The sequence below is a fragment of the Papaver somniferum genome, chromosome 1 (assembly GCF_003573695.1).
Source record: "Papaver somniferum cultivar HN1 chromosome 1, ASM357369v1, whole genome shotgun sequence".
Taxonomy (NCBI): Eukaryota; Viridiplantae; Streptophyta; class Magnoliopsida; order Ranunculales; family Papaveraceae; genus Papaver; species Papaver somniferum.
The window spans coordinates 241,549,877-241,566,625 of record NC_039358.1 but is presented as its reverse complement, the minus strand read 5'-3'; the positions used below and the strand labels follow the sequence as shown (position 1 = coordinate 241,566,625).

Below are 16,749 nucleotides of genomic sequence, written 5' to 3'. Positions count from 1 at the left end.
TGGGTACAAGCTCAAGTGGAAATCCCTGATGATTCCTTCATGTTTATGTCTTCGTTCTTCATAGCTTCTGCCAATTGCCAATCGAAAGTGTAAAGCACATTAGTGAGGACGAGCTCTACTAACAAAGTTCCCATATTTAATCCAGGGAAACCCCTTCTACCACCCCCCAAAACGCAAGTATTCAAAGTTTTGATCTCCAACGTAATCAATGGAGCTGTCCTTGAACCTCTCTGGTGAAAAATCTTCTGGGTTTTTCCAATATTCTGGACTCCTCCCAATTGAGACGGACACTAGGTCTTTACAGATATCATTCCATTTTATTATGTAATAGCAACCCCGTACAGTCATATTGAGCTCAAATAAAAGGTCAGTCTCAGTCCTACTACTAGGTGAGTCTATTCTGCTTGTTTAGTTAAAATTTGAAATGTGGATAATCATGGAATTGGTTTGATTTCTAATTTAATGCTTACTGTCGAAACATGAAGTTTGAAATGTGGATAAGCACCTTGCTCAACTCGTCCTTTTTCAGAAAAGAAAGATAATCCATCTCGATGAGTATTCTCATCCTACGAATTTTCTTTACTGCTGCAACTTGAGTGTCAAAATGAATAATGATTCAAGACCTGCATTTTTATTTGGGTTTTATCTTGTATACCTATTAATGATATCCTCCACTCTCACTAGTGGAAAATGAGGCTTTTATGACCCACATCGGAGACCCTCAATGACGGTAGTTGGACCGCTGACCTAACATAGCATTAATAGCTGTCTCTGAATAATTACTATTTTTTCCTAAATCTGCTGCGGATCCCTTCATAACCGATTCACATTTGATAATTTTTTATTCTTTGATGGAGCATATAAATACTTCTTTCTCTCACCCATTTTCTTTTTTCTTTCTCTTTCTATTTCTTCTTCTGCTCTCTTGCTCTCCCTCTCTAACCTTATGAAATGGCTCCATGGAAATGGAGAAATCAATAAACCTTAGATGTAGTTTCAACCAAACTAATAAAAACCCACCCTTCTCTTGATTCTGATTCTAAACTCCCTCAACTCACTTGTCCAGTTGTAAATCTCAAATCTGTTGGGAACAGATTCAATCCAAGTTTTTTTTCTATCATTCCAGGGTTTTATCAAAATCTCTAACTAGATCTAAATAAATAATCACCTCATGGATGATTACTGCTAAAGACCTTTGTTTTAGGGTGTTCTAGGGTTTCTGAATCTGAAATTATGAGTCTGTGATGGAATTGGAGAAAGGGTTTTCTATGAATCTTGAGACAAAGATTAAGATAATTTGGGGTTGGAAAGAGATGAGTTCGCTGCAATTATTGAAGAAGATGATGATTAAAAAGGGGTTTCTGTTATTGCCTAGAGAAGAAGCGAATCGTATTTGAGAATTAGAAGATGGAATTTGTGATATCATGGAAATAATCGATTAGAGTTGCACTAGATTCGAAGTCAGATGGGTTTGATGTTGTTGATATGGAGAGGAGAAATCAGAGAAGATTAAGAAAAAATTGAAGTTCTTAGAAGTCTAAGATTGAGAAATCAAGAGATTGCAGGTGGATGTGATGATTTTCATAGGTTAGTGGTGCTGCTTTATTCGAGTTAAAAACAAATTGAAGTTCTTAGAAGTCTGAGATTGAGAATTCAAGAGATTGCATGTTAGGGTTTGCAATTTAATTTTCTGATTTTTGTTCTACTACATTTTTTGTTTGCTGACATATTTTTAATTATTATTTGTTTTTATTTGATTTTCCACAAATTTCATTATTTAAAACTACACTTCTTGAAGAGCTTCTTCAGGTATAACATCTATCTGCATTTTTTAGAAGCAATTTAGTGTTTTGTTATGGGATTATTGAAGTACCGGTGTGCTGATAGAGTAATTGTTTATTCCAGGGTTTGAAGTTAGATGATTGGTATGCTGATGAGGGGATTATAAGCATGATAGAGTAATTTGATTTGATCTGATGTTGGGTCATATTTTTTCTTTGATACATGTTGGGTTTTCATTTTGCAGGAACGCATATCCTATGCGAGAAGCAAGGTAAGATCAATGAAGCATACAAGAATCTAGATGAAGATTGGTTAAGAAATGGAGAAAAAGTTTCCCCAGCAGAGTTCGCAAATTTGAATTGTTACTTTGTCTTACAAAGATTTACCTTTAGCTTGTACTTGCATTTTCATCTTAGCACCATCGATTTTGTTCCATGATCAAAAGTGGTCCAACTTTTCAGAGGTATTTTGGACTGAAATATGTTGTTAAACCATGTTTACCATTATCTTGTTGTGCAGAATTCAGAATCGTTAGATGAGCATAAGTTACTATTCATTTTATAGTGTGACTCGATAACTATGTCATTATCTTATTTTTAATCTTTTATCATCTTGCTTAATTAGATTGTCATGTTGTTGAATATGTTTTGAAACTGTTGGCTTGTTTGCAGGTGCTGATGGGGATCAAGTTAGGAAACCAGCTGAATTTGGGGATTGCGCATATGTGGTCAGAAACGATCGTCGAGGTGATCTTCATGGTTCTCTGCAATGCTTTCTTTATTTGTTAAATTACTAATTTTTGTTGTTTAACCATGGTCCCTCCTTCAAAACCAAGATCTTTGTAGTTAAACTTCTAATGCCAATACTGATTTTTCCTACAGGTACGTGCAAGTTCTGACTTCTGAGTTGGGGGGGTTCAATTTTTGTCATTAATTAAACAATGGTCTCACCTTCAAAATCAGTACACACCCAGTCTCTTGGATGTTGGTACTTTAAGTTCGTGGAGTATCATTTAAGGTAAACATCAAAATTTCCATTTATTGCACCATTCTGTTATATTCTTTGTTTGTTAGTTATCTCTATAAGTGGATTACTTGTTTTGTATGCAGGGCACACTTCCTTGCTAATCCTTACTAAATTAACAAGCATTTGATGAAGTTGTAGCATAACTTGATGCTGGAGATCGGTCCCAGCTGATCTTGGAAAAAATCATTTTAAAAGTTTTTTTAGATATAAGGTATATATGATGGTCTTGTTTTCTGTATAATCTATTTATTCCACTTAAAACTAATTTTTCTTGTAGCTCATTTTGGACAGAACTTGTCCTGTAGCTCATCTTGTAATGATGTTTTCTATTCTGAATGAAACTTGAGGTATAATAATTTATTTAGTATGCGTACATCTACTGGAATATTTTTTTGTGTATGCTGAATCCTGCATTTTTAAGTTTCCAGGTGAATTTGTTAGTTTATTCAACTGTCATGTAATCAATAGCCTAAGCATTTGCAGTTTGGGGGTTTCTTAATTGAGAGTTTGTTTTAGATTCATCTAACTCTGACTAAAGAATTTTATTTCAGATTAATGGGAAGCAATTTGGTGTTGTTCCGAGTCAGGACAGTGACACGCTGTTCATTGGCAATATAGTCAAGGTTCTATCCCAGTCTGTTTATGTACTTACTTCTATTTCGGTGTAAATCTATTAAACTGGGCCACATTTTTTGTTGCGCAGTTGAAGGCAAAACTGATACACCATGGTGTTGATAACTTTGAAGACTTGACACTGGTCGAGGATACTAAAAATGAGGGGATGAATAGGGGGTTTGCTTTTCTGGATTTCGGTACTCGTTCAGATGCTTAGGAGGCATGCAAGAACTTGCATAAGAGGGATGTTTTGGTTGGTACCGATAGGCCAGAAAAAATTGCTTTTGAAGACACTTTCATTGAGATGGATACTGCCTGTGTACCTGCTATAACGATTATTGGTAGAGGTGAATAGCTTTTCCCTGTCCGGAAGTGTTTAAAGTTCTGCAAGTTTCGTGTCTTATGTGTATTTTTGTTATGTTTACTAATATTAGGTAGTTTCAATTGCAGCAAAATCATAATAGGAGAATACACTCGGACATTGTGGAGTGACAAGTGACAACAGACTACATAAGCAGCAGAAGGCTCAATGATAAACGGTAAGTTCTATGCCTAAAAGATCCTCTTCATCTTTACCTAGGTAGAACCTTATTTGTACTTACTTAGACTTGATCATATTGTTAGTTAATGTAGCCTTATTCTACCCACCTGGTGCTCTAAATGGCATAAGTTTGGTGTATTCTATGAAGCATATTTTATTGTATTTTTTAACTATTGTGAACCTAGCATGAATTGTTTTTGTTAAAGTGTACTGGGTGTATACTATATTTAAAAGTTTTAATAGTTCCTAACATGTCCTATAGACTGGGTGCAGTATAAATAACATGGTTTCTCTGTCATACATGACCATCCAATAGATTACATAGGTAGTTTTGATTTCTGCAGGTCCCATCCTGTTATAAGAGTCTTAGTAATAGTAACTTGAGGTTTATAGTGTAATGATGGATTGTTACATGAGGCTTATAGCGTTGATTGTTATTTGTATTACCTGCACATATATGAATTTTCCCAAATTTTGTTGCTCATATGCACCCTATAGTTATAAGAGTGTTCTTAAGTATTGGAGAGTGTGAGGTGACGATCAATAGGATCAGCCATTGAAACAATTATGGCCTATATCATCTGGATTTTGGATAGTTACTTTTCTGGAGCCATGTGTTCATATTTTTTATTTTTAATTACTTTGTGCTTGTGTTTACTTCAGTATAGTTTTAACAACCTAAGTTTTTTCTCTTTTCGTACAACAAAATTTTGGGAGAAAATTGAATGGAACAAGGAAAAATGCCCATGCCACCACATGTTATGCAAGTCATTGAAGAAGAATTTTCAAAGCTCCAGCTGTTAGGAGCCACATGTTGGGAAACTTAGATGAAGCTCACAATGTTAGCGAATGTCTATTTCCTTTGTCGTATGGTTTTGATTGCTTTTAGTTGATTTCTTTTGATGCAATCTGCCTTTATAGCAAGGATACAATATTTACTACCCTATGAGCAACAATGATCTGATATCTGCTATAGCTATAATTGTCCTTATATTCGATATACTTGGTTGAGTGTTTCGTGTCTTGAGTAAGTATGTATTTGAATGCACTTAATCTGCCATACATCTTTAGTATATTGTTCTGCGAATACAACATAGTAATGTTAGGGAAGCTTGCCTTAGGAGCGAACACAACTGGTAATGTGTAGTCTCGCAGCACTATATAATATTTATGTTTTGCATATGAGGTCCAAAAAGCATAGCAGGAGCTAACACAACTGCCATATGCTTACCCATGTACGATATCATTGGCAAGTGGATGGAAGAACTTACCCTCAAGAATGCTCCTTACTTGACAACTTATGTACCCTTAGTTTCAGGCTCGTAAGTTGTTAGACCTTTTCATTAACTTATTGCCTCTTTGAATGTCGTGTTTGTCTTTATTAAGCTCCGGATTTCTAAATTATATTCCCATGTTGATAACCATCTAGAGTTTAAACATGTGAAATAGTCTTCTCAATTGTTCTTTGACTATGTTATAGGCAGATTAGATTACTAAAACAGTTATGTGAGTGATAATTTATGATATGAGAAAGAATCTGAAGAGTATGATAATACTTTTTTATATATTTTATTGAAGAGGTCTTATTTGTGGATCCGTAAAGATGTTTATGCATCACTAATGAAGTTTCTGTGCTTAGGGCTGCAGTAATCTACTGAGATTCGTCATGGAAAGTGGTAACAAGGGTTGCGAGGTTGTTTCCTTAACTGCTGAGTAAGCTGTCATGTGCTTCTGTGAGAGTAAGTTGTCATCTTTACAGCTTGTATTATTTATGACTGTTACCTGTCCTTGAAAGATTCTGAATTGTTGTGTTTTGATATGTAGGTTCTCTTGATATCCTAGTTACTTTGGAGCTTACACCATAGTGAGAGGCATGGTAGTGTCAAGACATTTTTCATATGTTTCTTTTGGTTTGGCATCAGCTCTGCAACTTTAACATTTTGATTCTTGCCTGTCACACATTTTCGGAACATCGTCTATTAGTTTAGCATGTCGTTATAACTTACTAGCTAGCTTGGACATGTCTTGTTCTAAACTAAGAATTTCATTCTTATGTGCAACTTTAAACCCCATGAATGAATGAACGAAAGTTGAATTCTCAATTGGAGTTTAAATTTGAGTTAAATTTGAATTTCAGTTTGGGTTCCATTTGACTTTGACTTGACTTTTTCGTGACTTTGACTTGAGTTCCATTTGACTTGACTTGACTTTGATGCAGTCAGATTATTTCAGATTTAGCCATTCAGGCATTTCAGCAAATCTGAATCTATATTTTTTTTTATATTATAATATAAATCTGAGACCCACAGCTAAGGGTCTGTACCACGTAACCTTTAAAATCAGTCATTATTTTGAGATCCACGGCTAGGGTCGTACAAAACAGCGGCGCTTTATTAGATACCCCAACATAGACGGTTGAAAATGGTCGTATAACTCGTATATATGACTTATCCTGATGGTCGCGGAACTTCTATTTTCCACTAGTGTCTCATTCAACAAGGTAGGACAGTAAACTGGTAATATGTCCAAATCGATTGACTCACGAGTCTTGCACTGTTGCACAAATATGACCTAGGCCACTGAGAGGTGATCATAGGCATCCATAGTCTTCACTTGTGGATAAAAATTATTTTCTTGTCTTCATAAAATTTAATCCGAAACTGGCCCTTGCGTTCCTGAAGAAGTCCATTGAGCTGCCTCAACAGTTTCAAAAAGCCAAATCTAGATCATGACATAACATATAGCAGTGTTAATTTTATGCCAATATATATGTAAGCCAAGATATGTGCAACATCATTGCAAATTATAGATGTAAAACTAAATTTACGAACCACAAGGCAAGAACTGTATAAATATTATAATTTCCAAAAATCAAAATAAACCCTAATTTTTAAAAAATAAATAAAAACTAAATTATAATTCATCACCAGGTCATCTAATATTAATACAGTATTTGCTTAGGTGGTGAACAATTATGGGACTAACGCGGAACTGGAAAGAAGAAGGAAGTAGTGGAAGGTGAACGAACGTACAAAAGTGAAAGTAGACGCTAAGAGAAAAAAACAAAAAGAGATCAGATAAATGGTGTCTCTTCTGACGATTCCTTTGAAATTTCTTCGATGATTTTTCTTTGTTTGGAACCTTCTCGTACTGCTTGCAACGTGAACATGAAACCGAACTATGTCCCCAAGACCCTAGCTGTCCGATCAAACAAAAACTAGGAATATGACCAAATTAACTTGACTCATCACTCATGAGTCTTTTGCAAAAATGTAACTGATCCACCTGAAACTTAAATCATACGTTCAAGCTTGTGGTTAGAAATGATTTCTTAGTCTTCGTAGAATTTAATCCAAACCGGCCCGATAGAATTTACACGATACTCATTGGATAACAATTGTACCAGTTCTTTACTGATCAAAAACAAAAAATCATAGGTAAACTTGTTCCTGTTAATCCAGATACCCCAAAGAAGAAGGAAGACACATTATATCCTGCTTAAACTTAAAGCAACAATGATATACTCATAAGAGAAAACAATTTCTTAAGAAAGTTAACTAGGAAAAGGGGGCTTAACATCGATCTGCAGACCAGTCCAATTCCACTCCTTGATCTTTTTCCATATTGGTCAAGCAGAAGCACACCCAAACAAACCCATCTACACCAAATTCTTTAATGATCAAAAAGAAAAAAAAGCACACCCAAAGAACAGGACCACACGAGTCTCCAAATCCCTGTTGCACAAGTTGCAACCTGGATGCTCACTAATACCTTTGGCATTACTGCCATAAAAAGAATTTAAATTTTAAAGAACATTTGAGTGCAGAAAGAAATATCCAGTCTCATCCTTGGAAATTTCCTCTTTATTAATGATGAGCAACTCTCTTATTCAAGATGACAGGACAGTAAATTAGGAATATGTCCCCAGCTGTATAATAAAAAAGAAGGAATATTCCAAATTAATTACTTGACCCAAAGTCTTTTGACTGATCCGCTGCAACTTAAATCATACGTTCAAACTTGTGGTTAGAAATGATTTTTTAGTCTTCATACAACTTATAAGCCAAACCGCGTTGCATGAAGATACTGCTTGGCTATTTATACAAAACGAAAATTTCAAAAATTGATCATCAGAAACAAAAACATGGGTCATTCAATTTCCAATCATGTATTTATCCTTTTCATCTACTTATTGTTCTCTTTTTCTAGCTTACTGATCATACAATACCCAACTGCACTAGCACACCAATACCGTTTGCATTTATGTTCACTAGATAATTACACTAGTAATGGCACATTTCAAAAAAATCTCAACCTACTCCTTCCTTCGCTGCCCTTAGGCGGCAATTCACCCATAAAAAAGGGATACTATAATGCCACCGTTGGCCGAAATCTGGATACTGTTTACGGATCATTCCAGTGTAGAGGTGATGTTCCGGTAGATGTGTGTCAAAGTTGTGTCAAAGTCGGTACCAAAGAGATAAAAGAAGATTACCGATGTCCAAATGCTAAACGAGCAATTATCTGGTATGATCTATGTATGATAAGGTATTCGAATAATTCTTACTTTGCTACTAGGGGAGATACACCAGATATTTATTTAGCGAATACTAAAAATATTACTAATCCAGATCAGTTTAGACCAATTCTAAGTAATTTCATGTATGGTTTAGTAAGACGAGTTGTGTCGAGTAATGGTTCAACCAAATTTGCTGCTGGTAAAATACCTTTTACAGATAATATAAACATATATGGATATGTACAGTGTACTGAAGACATATCATCAAGTGATTGTAATCAGGGTCTTAATCTAACTGTATCTGAATTACTAAATTTGACTGAGGCATCACGGGGTGGACAAATTCTCAAACCTAGTTTTATTGTGAGATTTGAAATATATAATTTATTTCCATCTCTTAGTAATCCCTCACCACCTCCGTTATCTTCTTCCGCGCCGGTACCTCTAATGTCCCCGCCATCTTCAACCAAAACAACCACACTGGACGGTAAGTAGCACTTGTTTGTTATGTGACAATATTCATTCAGACTCTATTCATACTTCCAGTCTGTGCCTGATTGAGAAATGTTTATATTTGTGCAGAAAATGGTAATAAATCATCCATACTAGCTGTTAGTATAGTTGTCCCGGCAGTTATTCTAGCACTTTGTGCCATTTCCATTTGGTTCTTCTGTTTCCAGAGGAAAAAAAAAAGACAGACAGAGTTTTTTGACGGTAAGAAGCTGCCTCAACACATGATTCTTTGGGATATATATGCTTTTTCACATGGATCTTACTTATTTGCGCTCCCATATACTGTTGTTTTGCTCATGAAGATGTCGATGGGGAGATTCAAAGTGTAGAATCTTTGCAATTCAACTTCAACACAATAAGTGCTGCAACAAATAATTTTTCGGAAGCTAATAAACTCGGAGAAGGTGGGTTTGGCCCTGTATACAAGGTACGAAACATATAAATGCATGTAAAATAAAGCTTAGATTTAAATTCCGCATATATAGGTGATTGTTTTTTTGATTTTCAGATTGTTTAATTAGAACTTTTACTTTTTTGTTTCGTTTGATTTCCTCAGGGTACACTATCAGAGGAGCAACATATAGCGGTGAAGAGGCTCTCTGAAAATTCAGGACAAGGTGACCAAGAGTTCAAAAATGAAGTTACATTAGTAGCTAAACTTCAGCACAGAAATCTTGTGAAGCTTGTTGGTTTCAGCATAGCTGGTGAAGAAAAACTACTCATCTATGAATACATGCCTAATGCAAGCCTTGACAAGTTCTTATTCGGTTTGCCTCCCGACCCACTCTATTTCGGTGTATGTTATTTGATTAATAGATGCTTTTTGAGACTAAAATGTCGTCTTAATTTTTTTTTGGGCGGATGAATGTGTGTAGACCCAATCAAATGTGCACAACTGAATTGGGAAAGACGGTACAAGATAATAAAAGGGGTAGCAACAGGACTTGTCTATCTTCACGAGGAGTCTCGACTTAAGATCATCCATCGGGATCTCAAAGCTAGCAATATATTACTGGATAAGGACATGAATCCCAAAATTGCAGATTTTGGCATGGCTAGGCTTTTTGTGCTTGACCAAACTCAAGCAAGTACAAAAAGAATAGTTGGAACGCAGTAAGTATATATACATATAAACTTTGAATCCTTAAATATGACTGTTTATAACTGTATTAAAAACTTATTCTGATATTTCTATTCTGTTTGGGTTTTGGGATTTTCAGCGGCTACATGGCTCCAGAGTATGTAATGCATGGAAAATTTTCTGTGAAATCAGACGTGTTTAGTTTTGGTGTTTTAGTTTTAGAGATTCTTAGCGGACGAAAGAACAACAGTTTTCACAAATCAGAAATCGCTAGGGACCTTCTAAGCTATGTGAGTACCAATTAATAATATCTTTTTTTTGCGTTCAATCTACTTTCGTTTACGTAATAGATAATAAAAGTATAAAACGGAGGTGAAATTAACTGATGCAGGTATGGAGGCATTGGAACGATGGATCTGCTATAGAAATATTAGACCCAACTTTGAAAGACACATATTCTAGAAATGAAGCGGTGAGATGCATCCATGTCGCATTGCTATGTGTTCAAGAAAATGTTGCAGATAGACCCACAATGCCCACAGTTGTCCAAATGCTCAACACATATTCTGCGATCACTACCGATTTACCTTCAGAACCTGCATTTTTGGCTGATAGTAAGAGACATCCAACCCTAGGAAGTGACAGTGAAGAACAAAGAAGCTGGAAGAACGAGTTAAACAATGAAGCAACGACATGCAGCGTGAATGAAGTTACAGTTTCTGAAGTATACCCTCGATGATGATATAATCTTATTCAGTTGTGTTCTTCCTTTTTTTTTTTTTTTTTTTGTTCTTTTTTTAGTTTGAATGAGCCATGTGTTATTGTTAGTAGTACTGCACCTGGAAAGTAAGGACTGTAGAGAGAGTATCTTGTTTTTTTTTGTAAATTAGTTGAGTCTCTCCAGTTGCTTTTAGTTTGAATTTCAGTTTGTTGGTTAGATGAGGACTAATTGGGTTGTTTATAAGTCAATCAGATCCCTTAAATACTAGATCGGTTTTCGAGTTAAATTATACCATGGATTTATGATGAGTTTAGGGTCTATACCCTAACACAATTCTGGACGTGTCTTCTTTATTTATGGTTGCCAAAACAAAACACGATTCGTTTCAATATGAACAAGACCTATGTAAGATTTGGATTTGGCCTCGGCCAGTACATGGATTTCTTTGGAGAGTAGTTGTCCAAGATAAGTTAATCGAGCGCTGTTCAAGGAATTCGAAGTCAAGTTCGAAAAATTACTAGCTTAGACAGGAATAATACCCCAAAGCAAACAGTCAACGTAGCTTGACCAACTGGGAAATATTCGGTGGATACCGGAGTACAAAACAACTTTGAGGATACTGTACAGTATTACCCACAGTCCACGTTCGTTGACCAACTGGGGAGACGGTACAGCAGCTGCCAGCTGCTTCAGATCTCCTCCTGCTGCACATTATCGATAACGGTCAACGTAAGTTGACCATCTGGATTTATTCAGTGGGGTACAAAAAGAACTTCCGCAGTAGTGTGCAAGGGATTTCCTGAAACTACCAAAAGTTCTACATCTCCCATTAATGGCGATTTTAGAATTTTACAAGAAACCATGGAAACTGTGCAAGGGATCGGATGATGGGGTTCTATATCTGTGTCAGATCGAAAATTACGACCTAATCACTGGAATTAGGGGCCGTTCATAGGACACAAGATGTAGAGGAATGGTGATAATGGATTTCATTAATTGAAGCTCCATTATGAACTTCGATCAATGCAATTAAAGGTGTGCTTTTCTCATCTTGTTTCAATTTTAGTGGATCCATCTCTAATTTAATGAAAAGATTGAATTGTTCTTCATATGAATTTTCTTTAGTTGCGACAGCCAGATTTTTTCTTAATTTGGGACCCCCCCTTGATTGACGGCCTTTGACCTTCACCTTCTTTTTCAATTCATAAATCTGTCTCTGTAGGTATGTCTGCTTGACCCATTAGTCTTTGCACTCATAATACCTGGTCTATGGATGAGACGCACCCGCAATTTTCCTACTTGTGGATAAGAATAAATTTTCTAGTTTTCATAGAATTTAGTGCAAACCAGCCCATGAACCCCTTCAAGAATGGTTGGCGCTTATTAGGAAACAACAGTAGAAGAAGAACCCATGAATTCATCATCTGAAACATAAACATTATGGGTTGTTTTCATCTTGGATTTATCTTCTTCGCCTACTCTTTTTTCCTAATTTCTAACTTATTCATCACCATACAATACACAACTGCACAACAGTATGTTTATCATTTTTGTTTAGGAGATAATTACACTAATCGCAGTATATTTCAAGATAATCTCAATTCGCTTCTTACTTCACTGACCATAGATGAGACTGACATCATAGATGATGCATATCTCAATAACACAGTCAGGAAAAGCCCCGATACCATTTATGGATCTTTACAGTGTAGACCTGATGTAGCTTCATCTAATATGTGTCCAAGATGTGTTGAAAAGGCTACTCAAGAGATCACGGGTAGGTGCCCCAATTCTAAACAAGCAATTATTTGGTATGCTGAGTGTATGTTTAGGTATTCAAATCAATATTACTTTAAAATTATGCAGGACAGACCAGGAGTTTATCTATGGAATAATGTTAGTAATGTTTCGATTCCTGATCAGCTCACCCCAATTTTAGGCGGTTTACTGAAAGACTTAGTAGGAGCAACTGTGTCTAGTTTTCGTCGTAATTTTGCTGATGGAGATGCAAATGTTACTAATAATACAAAAGTATATGCGTTTGTACAGTGTACTGCAGATATATCTTCAAGTGATTGTAGTCTATGTCTTCTAGGAGCTATATCTGAATTACCAAACTGTTGTGATGGAAAAAGTGGTGGAAGAATCATTAGACCTAGTTGTAATTTTAGATATGAGTTATATCCCTTCCTGGAGGATATTAATACTCCTTCGCCACCGTTATCGTCATCTCCTGCTCCTCACCACTCACCACCTCCTCCTCTTGCATCATTGCCTCCACCTCTATCAACTACACCAAACTGTAAGTAGTATTCTTTTCCTTAGTTATCCTCTACTAGAATCGAATTGAAAAATTCTTGTGGATAATAATTTAAAAACTCATTATGCTCCGAACGAACTGAATGTCGTCTGATTTTCAATCCATTTTGGTGACTCGTCGAGCCGGAAGAGTGTATTCAAGTACTCCTGCTTTGTATTTGTTCATAAAACCTTGTTTATCTCTATGTTTTTTAGATATGTAACATCTTACGGGTTTCTTAGACAACCAAGATTTAATCCTTACAATTTATGCTGGTTTGGAATGTGGCTTCTCTTAAAAATTAAAAAACCATACTATTCTTCTGCTCCTAATTGGAAAATGTTCATATTCGTGCAGCAAACAGGAAGAACTCACCCATACTTGCTATTAGTATCGCCGTTCCTTCAGCTATTGTAATACTTTCTGGAATTGCATTTTGGTTCTTCTGTTTCCACAGAAAGAAAACAACGACAGAGTATATTGATGGTGAGTTAGCTATCCCTCAAACATGACACCTATAAATATATGCTCCTTCATATGGTTTGCTACCTTTCCCGAAATTGAAAATCTTCCTTATTTCTTCCGATTTATTGTTATTTTACCCTCGAAGGTTTCAATGATGAGATGCAAAGCACGGAATCCTTGCAATTCAACTATAGTACATTAAGTGCTGCAACAGATAATTTCGCTGAAGCTAATAAACTCGGAGAAGGTGGGTTTGGATCTGTTTATAAGGTACTAAAAACATCTAAATGCATGTAATTCAATTTCCATTAGGTGACTTTTTCTAAACCATTTAGATTGCTCATAACTTTTACTATTTGGTTTCATTTGATGTCTTCAGGGTACACTTTCGGACTGTCAAGAAATAGCCGTGAAGAGGCTATCCAGAACTTCCAGACAAGGTCGGCAAGAGTTCAAGAATGAAGTTACTTTAGTAGCTAAACTTCAACACAGAAATCTTGTGAAGCTTATAGGTTTCAGCCTAACTGGTGAAGAAAAACTACTCATTTATGAATTCATGCCAAATGGAAGCCTAGACAAATTCCTATTCGGTTGGCCTCCTATTCTGTGTCTGTTTACTCTTGTTCTATCATCATCCCTGGATTAAAACGGGGCTCTAAAAGTTTGTGTTTTCTGGCTAAATGAATGTGTAGATCCAGTTAAACGTACACAGCTTGATTGGGGAAGACGATACAGGATAATAGGAGGGGTGGCAAGAGGACTTCTATATCTCCATGAGGAGTCTCGGCTTAAAATCATACATCGGGATCTCAAAGCTAGCAATATATTATTAGATATAAACATGAATCCTAAAATTGCAGATTTCGGCATGGCTAGGCTTTTTGTGCTTGACCAGACTCAGGCTAGTACAACCAGAATAGTTGGAACCCAGTAAGTATAACCTATGAATTGTTGAACATCTAATTTTTCATAGTATCAAAACACATTATATTCCTATTTTGTTTTGGTGTGCGGATTTGCAGTGGTTACATGGCTCCAGAGTATATTATGCATGGTGAATTCTCTATAAAATCAGATGTTTTCAGTTTTGGTGTCTTAGTCTTAGAGATACTTTGTGGAGAGAGAAACAGCGATTTTCATAAACTAGATGTCGCTTGGAACCTTTTAAGCTATGTGAGTATCAAAGTATTTGTTCTGCATCCAATCTACTTTTGTTTAGTTTACGCGATGGATAATAAAACAGAGGAGAAACTGGTGCAGGCATGGAAACACTGGAAAAATGGATCTGCTATAGAAATATTAGATCCAGCAATGAAAGACACATGCTGTATAAATGAGGCGGTTAGATGCATCCATGTTGCACTGTTATGTGTTCAAGAAAATTTTGCAGACAGACCGTCAATGCCGAGAGTTGTCCTAATGCTGAACAACTACTCTGATGTTAATCCTAATTTACCTTCAGCACCTGCATTTTTGGCTGATAGTACGAGACATATAAAGCCCCATCCAACTTTATATACAGGCAACAGTGAAGAACGAGGATTCTCAAAGAACGAAACGAACAGTGAAACAGCGACGTGTAGCGTGAATGAAGTTTCAGTTACTGAAATATGCCCTCGCTGATGAAGGTAAACCATTACTACATTTAAACCATTTGAAAATAACAAAATCATACCGAGTGAATTTGAATTTTTTGAATTTTCAGTGAGCCATTTCTTGTAAGCGACATTAGACCATTCTGCAACTAGTTCATTTTTTATTTTATTTTTTTTTTTTTGAATTTTCAGTGAGCCATTTCTTGTAAGCCACATTAGACCATTCTGCAACTAGTTTTTTTTTTTTATTTTTTATTTTAATTTTTTAATTTTTGGGTGGGCTTGAAATGATAATTTTTCCTCCAAACCTTCCTCCACTGAAATGAATGAGACACTGACTTTAAGCTGAATGGTTTCAAGCTAGATCTCAAATTTTCAAAATCAATCTAAAGACATTCAGATCATTCTTGATTCAACGATTTTACTATATTACTAAAGAACTATTACTAGAGATACAGGGTCAATGGTGTGTAATTTCGAGCCATTGAAGATCTATGTGGCAATAGATCATATGTTTCTGATGATAGGATATGATGAGATTTGTATTTACTTAGAGCAACCACAATCATAAACGGGACTAAAGACCAAACGCCATACCAAAAGCTAAATTTATTTGGCATTTTCAGAGGTCAAGCGTAGTGGTGAAAGACTAAAATTTAGTCAGGCGAACAAAATAACAACGTATGAAATGGAACGGATATACAATGAGCGTACAATGGTCAGGCGTTGGTATTGTGGGCGTATGTATGGGACGAATGTATTTTGAACGCCTGGTGTTGGGCGTGAGTATTACTAACGCCTGGCAACAGACGGAAATGAAAGACTACGCCCAATCAGCAGACGGAAATGAAATACTACGCCCGATCAGCAGGCGGACTTATAGCAAACGTCTTGTTGGGGGAGTAATTATTGTATATGTTGGGGGAGTAATTATTGTATATGCGCTTGATGTGAGGCGCTAATAATACTCTCGCCCCAATCAGGCGCTGATAATACTCTCGCCTCAATCAAGCGCCCTTTATATCACCGCCCCATCTCAAGCGCCCTTTTAATAAACGCCCCACTGTCAAGCGGCCCTTATACTTACGCTTAAACCATACGCTCATTATATCTTCGTCCCACTATACTTGGGTTTGGTCTGGGTTGACGACTAGTTTTAGTCTCAAACCCTAAAAATCCAGACCAAATATGCTTATAGTCTGTTCCACTACGCTTCCAATCCTGACCAAATTTGGGTATAGTCCCTAATTATGATCGTGATTGTGGATGCTCTTAGAACCTGAATGAAGATCTTTATATAAAAATCAGTTTATGCTAAAACTCAATTAAGGAGATAATTAGATCATCTTAAACAAGCATTCCTTTGGAAGATCTGGATTTACAATATCACTAGATTCAATAATACCATGATATAAACAGTTAGCTTCTTGTTGGAAGATCTAGAGTTACAAAATCATTAGATCGAATACACTAATAATGTAAACAGTAAGATTTGTGTTATTGGATCTCCGCAGCCCCATCCCCTCTTTCCATGTATAGCAGCATTTGCACCTCAACATTTCATGAGTTTCATGCAACTGTGCTTCTAATCT

The 16,749-nt window shown here is 36.1% G+C and overlaps 1 protein-coding gene and 1 long non-coding RNA gene across 14 annotated transcripts; both read left to right on the top strand.

The window, feature by feature from the left end:
• The first annotated feature begins 876 nt into the window (after window positions 1–876).
• Window positions 877–6,112, top strand: LOC113321671. Of its 13 annotated transcripts, none has more exons than XR_003346853.1 (10): window positions 878–1,587; window positions 1,799–1,809; window positions 2,027–2,245; window positions 2,454–2,528; window positions 2,664–2,799; window positions 2,892–3,431; window positions 3,512–3,770; window positions 3,874–3,962; window positions 5,604–5,703; window positions 5,789–6,112. It is a non-coding gene; the product is annotated as an uncharacterized LOC113321671 (long non-coding RNA). The 13 variants fall into 13 exon arrangements; XR_003346842.1 differs by adding an exon at window positions 1,906–1,925 and having other exon boundaries at window positions 878–1,809; XR_003346846.1 differs by having other exon boundaries at window positions 880–2,245; window positions 2,892–3,019; window positions 3,100–3,155; window positions 3,360–3,431.
• A 1,969-nt stretch (window positions 6,113–8,081) lies between these two features.
• Window positions 8,082–15,337, top strand: LOC113274716. Its single transcript, XM_026524108.1, has 15 exons — window positions 8,082–8,970; window positions 9,066–9,197; window positions 9,299–9,423; window positions 9,553–9,763; window positions 9,872–10,109; window positions 10,217–10,367; window positions 10,469–10,815; window positions 10,879–10,923; window positions 12,232–13,100; window positions 13,455–13,583; window positions 13,708–13,832; window positions 13,942–14,152; window positions 14,255–14,492; window positions 14,585–14,735; window positions 14,823–15,337. The coding sequence occupies exons 1-15, from the start codon at window positions 8,109–8,111 to the stop codon at window positions 15,183–15,185; spliced, it is 4,197 nt and encodes a 1,398-aa protein (XP_026379893.1). The 5' UTR covers window positions 8,082–8,108; the 3' UTR covers window positions 15,186–15,337.
• The last annotated feature ends 1,412 nt before the right edge of the window (window positions 15,338–16,749 follow it).

What these genes read in the sequence shown, in the direction of transcription:
- LOC113274716 (XM_026524108.1), top strand. Translation starts at nt 8,109, where the DNA reads ATGGGTCATTCAATTTCCAATCATGTATTTATCCTTTTCATCTACTTA. An exon ending in CAAAACAACCACACTGGACG is followed by an intron (nt 8,971 to 9,065) that starts GTAAGTAGCACT and finishes ATATTTGTGCAG; the next exon opens with AAAATGGTAATAAATCATCC. An exon ending in AACGACAGAGTATATTGATG is followed by an intron (nt 13,584 to 13,707) that starts GTGAGTTAGCTA and finishes TTACCCTCGAAG; the next exon opens with GTTTCAATGATGAGATGCAA.